The sequence below is a fragment of the Cupressus sempervirens genome, chromosome 1 (assembly GCF_028749045.1).
Source record: "Cupressus sempervirens isolate cs-2001-9-10 chromosome 1, ASM2874904v1, whole genome shotgun sequence".
Classification (NCBI taxonomy): Eukaryota; Viridiplantae; Streptophyta; class Pinopsida; order Cupressales; family Cupressaceae; genus Cupressus; species Cupressus sempervirens.
In genome coordinates, this window is record NC_143118.1 from 33,486,699 (window position 1) to 33,492,698 (window position 6,000).

Here is a 6,000-nt window from a genome sequence, read left to right on the forward strand (position 1 = left end):
CACAAAAGAGTGGGGATCAGGCAATTACAATCTAATTATGTTATCTGGTATCTTCGATTACAAGCATTTATCATGAAGCTCAATAATCAGAGTCGTGTATTGATCCTCCATTAGATTAAGGTGTATTTTTTAAAATAAATATGATATTAATGAACTGCTATTGTAGTGGTATCCATTGGAGATGTCTGTATATCCTCACAATTATCATGGGACATCCTATGACGATAGAATGCCTCTGATCTGCTTAAATGAAAGGGAAACATCCATGTGATACATCAAATATCATACATTACCAGTACATCTTTTTATAAACAGCAACCACAAGAGATGGGAATCAGAAAACCCCCATCAGCTCCCCTTGGGCATCCCAAACAGCAGGGCAGGCATGGGGATTATGTACTGGCTGGATCAGAACAAGTTTAAATTAAAATAATAAAATTCATACAACATATAAATTGAGGCTGATCAACACAAAAAAGTTAAAATCAACTTGCAAATGCATCACAAGTTAGTCTAGTATCTACCACAATCCCTTACAAATAAGATGGTTACTTAGCCCCAATTCCCCCTCCCTATCCAATCCAGGTAGAAATCAAATAAAATGAGCATTTGTCTCAGAGCTGCATCTATATTATGAACCATTCTGTTAGGAAAATGTTCTATGGGAACATTTCATTTTACTTAAATCATACAGTAAAGGAAACACTTCCTTGGCCAATTTGTTTTCTTTTTTGCTTTACAAGGTGTTGTTTCCCAATGTCTCAACATTACTTAAGGCTATCAACTCATAAATTGAATACAATTCTACAAAATAAGAGTCCAAACACATAATTCTTAATTCTAATCTGCATGTATCCCATTTCTGAAGCATTAAAGCTAAACAATGTCCAGAGGAATAGCATCAATATATTTCTAATTGACCATACTGTTGTTTAGTCCTGTGCCTTAAAAAACCTCAAAATTACAAACTAAAGCCTAAAGGGTTTAAAGATAGCAGATTCTCTAAACATTTTTTAAGTTAATGGTGACTGTTTACTTGTTAAGAATTGAATTTTGATCTAAAGCTAATTCATCTGGAACAGGTCTGAATATGTGGCTATAAAATATTAAATACATTGGAGTTCAATATTATCTTTATGCTACTCTTAAAGAAAGTGATCTTTCAGTTCACACCAACAAGTTGAGAGGACAAACCCTGACACATATAAAACCAAAATGAATAACTCAAATTACATGTGCATTGTTATTTTTTAAGTACTTGATCAACATATTCAGAGGAAGCAACAGAGCATTGATCTAAGTCATGCGTCTAACCCAGAATAGGGCTATAGTGTGGGAAATGCCATTGCAATGATCTTACATTTGATTTAGTGCAAAGCACAATGTATTAGAAAAAAAAAAGTGTAAATCAGAAGACAATAATAAAAATTATTTTATGAGAATCTTGTATAAGGTACAAAGAATCTTTTCCATAGAGCTGAAAATGGAGAAACTTCAGAATATCTTATTATAAGAATTTCAGATGACATAGGAAATACAGGCATTATATGTGCCATGGGACGTTAAAATTATAAAAATGTAGATGAAAAGTTTACAAAGCATCTTAGGTGTCCTGGGAGATTACAAGGAATCTACCATCCTACATGGAAAAAGCAGAATCTAAAAGGGATATTAGAATTGCAGTGAAGATGTCTTGGAAGCCTTGGACTGGTCATGACAGCCATGGAGGACTAAACCTTGGACAAATGTAGTGTCCATAGTGCTTTATGCCCTTGGAGGTTAGCCGGACTGAATTGGCACTCATAGTTTCACAGGAAACTGTTACTTTTTGGCTGAATACTTTGCACCAATAGTTGTAAGTTTGTAACAGTGGTACAGTTTGTTTTCAATGTTCCCTCAAATGCTTGAAAATGGTGGAAAATAGATAAGAAAAATGTATCAGGTATACCATTTTAGATATGTAGTTTACTTTCAGTTGTTCATCAGTTTATTGATTTTGGTTGATAACACACATTCGACTCCAGCATGCATTATTCCGTGCAAACTAAATTTCGCTAGGTTCAGAAATAATGTGGCCTTGTCATGGTCGCATCTAATGACATTTATAATGAAAAGCAGCAATGAATTGGGTCAGATAACATTGGCATGATGACTCACGATTAACTCTCTTTTGGTTCATGTAGAGCAAATTTAACACTGGCCATGCAGACAATGTCATCTACTGTATCAATTATTTGATTTATGAAGCCCACTGCAGGCTAAGATATCAATTATTCCAATAATTTTATTCATGGAGTATGTTTATTTCAGTCCTTTTATGTGAGTTAATGTGCTGTCCGTCTATGATCGCTCTATCCTTCGTGATACAGTTTTGTTCATCACTGTTATCTATACCGTACACTGTAAGTGTTACCATTGTATTGATTATCATAAACTCCCTTTCCGTGAAGAGGGTGTGATCTAGTATTTGGTTCTTTCAGTTGGCTTACAGTGTACACACACTGTTGTAAACTTTCAAAAAATTGATAATGTATACTAAAACCTTTCGTTTTTTTACTTTCGTTTAAAGAATGTGCGTACAAATAAAGAGGTACAACCCACTATTACCAACAGCTTTACTGCAGCAGTAACAGCTACAACCCGCCACTGGCAGCAAAGTTTTCTCCGCAATATTGTACGGCTGCAACCCGCCCATTCTCAACAGAATTTACTCTTTAAAAGTCGCCGTCGCCTGACCCGTTAATGTGCTAAAAATGATAATAAAGGAAACCCCAGGTGCATCTTTAGTGGGACAGGTTATATACCTGGATCTAGCATTGCTAATGACTGTTAATAGTTTTGGTGCATTTTGATTTGACAGGGGAAGTCGCACTAACTCTACCATAACATATAAGAAGCTATGAACCTATACTGATTTTAATTTAGTTTTACACAATATAACTCTCAAGTACTTCGGTGGTTTTAGTATGTGTTTAGCGCTAACATCATTATATTTCAAGAAAAAACAAAGGGAAAACGCACCTGAACAGGTCTCACCCGCCTGTGCATTGTCATAACATTTCACACCTGAAAAATTTTGACCAGTGATTAGTCAATGTGCAGCATTCCAAGCTACCTAAACTCAAACAATTTTATTATTTGTACACTGAAGAATCAAGTAATTTTAGAGAACAAAAGCGCCGCTTACAAACCTTTAGTTTACTGACAGTTTCTTCATTCTTGAAACTGGTCAGTGTGTATGAAATGAGACCCCTACAAGTAGAAAAATGAAGTCATGGATGGCTGCCAAAACATAGATTTGAAATACAGGAAACTTAATATTGGATATCTAAAGAATAGCCCAAAAGATATAACTACTAGAGAAAATAAGAGTTGGGCATCTGAAAAGTAGCAAGAATGTAGATCAAATTGACTGGCCGAAGACCTGAATGTAAGTGAAATAAGAAGGATTGATAATCATCTAAGGTGTTGGGCACCTGGTAAAAAATCGAAGAATGGCAATTGAGATTAGATCTGAACATAAACGGGGCCTTGAAAAAGTTGTGCAGAGTGGCAGGTGAACTAAACTTGCTCTTTTAGCAAAAATGCAGGTTGTCATAAAAAGGCAGTGTACTCCGTGGGAGGAAGGATGCTAGAGAAATAACAACAACTAGCTGTTAGAAAGGTGGAGAGCTGTTGATGCGAACGGTGAAATAGTGGGATTTGGCAACGTATATAAAAGAGAAGTTTCAACAGCTATGGACGACAACAATGTTGTCGTCTTTAAAGTTGTGTTGTAGTTGAAATGGGCGGTGTTGGGTAGTTAGAAAATTGATGGGGGTTTATTTGATTCATCTAATATTTTAGTTAAAGGGGCAAAATTTATCAGAGTTTAAGTAAGCGACTTTGTTGACGGTTTATCGTCCTCTGTATGCAGGGAAAGAAAAAACAAACTGTTATTTTAGCGGTAATCCTCCTGTTCTTCAATAACTAATACAACGGCCAGTGGAGCTTGTCCTGCCATGAGGGTACCCTGGCCCCTCATTATTATATCTATTATTAACAATTGTACCCCTACATAATTGTGAAGGATAAGTTCAAAATAAATTTTAAAAAGTCTTTTAAAATGATCATTAGATTTTGTAATAGTTTTTAAATTTATTTATTTATCTTGTATGGAAGATCTTTTATTCATTAAGTCTTTTCAGCTATTCAATACATGAGTGGGGAGTATTCATTGTATGAGATTAATTGAGAACACAATCTTGGTTTTGTCCCCTATGATGTCATAGCCTTCACTAGCCAAGGGTTGATTATTGGTAGGCTCTTTAAGAACCTTTCAACTTCATGAGTAGGTCCATTCTCTATCGAGGATTTTTAGTTTAGTCAATAATTTAAGGGCTCGTTTGGTTGCTAGAATAGGACTGGAATAGGAAGAGAAAATCAAAATATGTTGTATATTCGTTGTTTAGTACACTCAATCGAAATTGGGAATAGGAAGACATATTCCATTTTTCCCCTAAAATGAGCATGTGTCTATGCCAAAAAAAAATCTGCTATTGGAATAGGCCATTCCTATTCCTAATCTGATTTTAAATTTTTAAAAAAAATTTAATGTTATTTAATTTAATTTTAACAATTTTTTTAATAACATTATTATTATTATATCTTTTTTTTTAAATGAAATAAATTATATATCTCATTAACTCCAATGAATAAAATTAAAATTAAAATTAATTAACCTTTTTATCATTATTGAAAAAATTAACCAAAAAATAATAAATTAAAACAAATAAATTAAGGGAAATGTTTTTTAAAATACAAAAGTTAATCTTATTCCTATTCCATTTTTGTACAACCAAACAATGGATTAACATAGCGTTAATCAAATTCCAAGTGAATCAAACAGAACTAGAATTGCACTTTTCTATTCTCATTCTCATTCTATTTTTCTATTCTAATTTTCAATTCCTATGCCAACAACCAAATGGGCCCTAAAAAAAAATAATTGATAATGGATTTTTCTAGATATAGTAAAGGATAAGGCAACAGTGTAATAGTTGCTAGTGAAAGTATGTGTAAGTGTTATTGTTGAGCATTTCAACCTACTGGGTAACTCAATTGAAGATAAATGTGAATGTTCACAAGGAGGCCCTTGCTGGTATCTGTCAACTATGCACAACTTTGAGGAAACATAAGCACTAAACCAATGTATTTTGTATTTTTTTGTTTTATAATGAATGTAATTTCTAATCAATGCACCTATATAAATTCTTATTTTAGCCACATGTTTGAAAAGAAAATAACGAAGATAGAGTAACGAGAGATTAGAGCAAATTATTGAACGAAAAATTCCTAACAGGCATAAGTCAAAATAACACCACGTTTGTGAATTAAATTATCAAGAGGACCTGGTAAGAAACCAATGAAATTAGGAGCAGCTCTTCCTCAACTCCACTGATATAACTATCGATGGGAACTTTAATAAAAATTGAGAGATATTTCACGATTCATCAAATCATGCAGCCACAAAAAGTGCGTGCACACGAGACAAAATGTTATGCATGAATAATAGTGATCCTTTCTCCAATTCATCACAATAGTGAAACTTGTTGACATAAGGAAAACATCATAACTAAAAGACTGCACAATTATCGTAATGCAATAAAATCATTGGCTTCATTACTAGTCATGAACATAAATTCATAAAAATAACACACCCTAACAGGATTTACTACACTCAGAATGAGAACACCAATAGAATTTATTATTGCACCAAAATATCGGCCTTGAATACATATTACACCCATGTATTAATAGTATTACATCTCCTTAGTGAGGGTTCTTCTAATGCAAACAATATGCTAAAAACTAATAAAATAAAGCTAAGTATATACAAACTAACTCTCTAAATGGTGCTAAGTAGGTATCTACCCTTGTTTATTGTTGATCCCTAAGTCATGTTGTCTATTAGTGTCAAACACTCAGTTATTCACAAGGGAGGGTTGTTTGATCATCATT

The 6,000-nt window shown here is 33.6% G+C and overlaps 1 protein-coding gene across 5 annotated transcripts in view; it reads right to left on the reverse strand.

Annotated features, from left to right (window-relative positions):
* The window catches only part of LOC149576030 (F-box/kelch-repeat protein At1g55270-like), a 41,902-nt gene extending 38,216 nt beyond the window's left edge, over window positions 1-3,686 (reverse strand). The window contains exons 1-3 of one of the 5 annotated variants that reach the window (XR_016361150.1): window positions 3,477-3,609; window positions 3,192-3,282; window positions 3,022-3,066 (exon numbers count right to left, since the gene is read on the reverse strand). Coding sequence is in view for 4 of the 5 variants with exons in the window: in XM_089816160.1 (XP_089672286.1) it covers window positions 3,022-3,054 (33 nt within the window). In the remaining variant the exon portion in view is untranslated. Of the gene's footprint in view, window positions 1-3,021; window positions 3,067-3,191; window positions 3,283-3,424 lie in introns of all 5 variants that reach the window. The other 4 variants (XM_089816160.1, XM_089816159.1, XM_089816157.1 and 1 more) reach the window with 4 other exon arrangements.
* Between the last annotated feature and the right edge of the window lie 2,314 nt (window positions 3,687-6,000).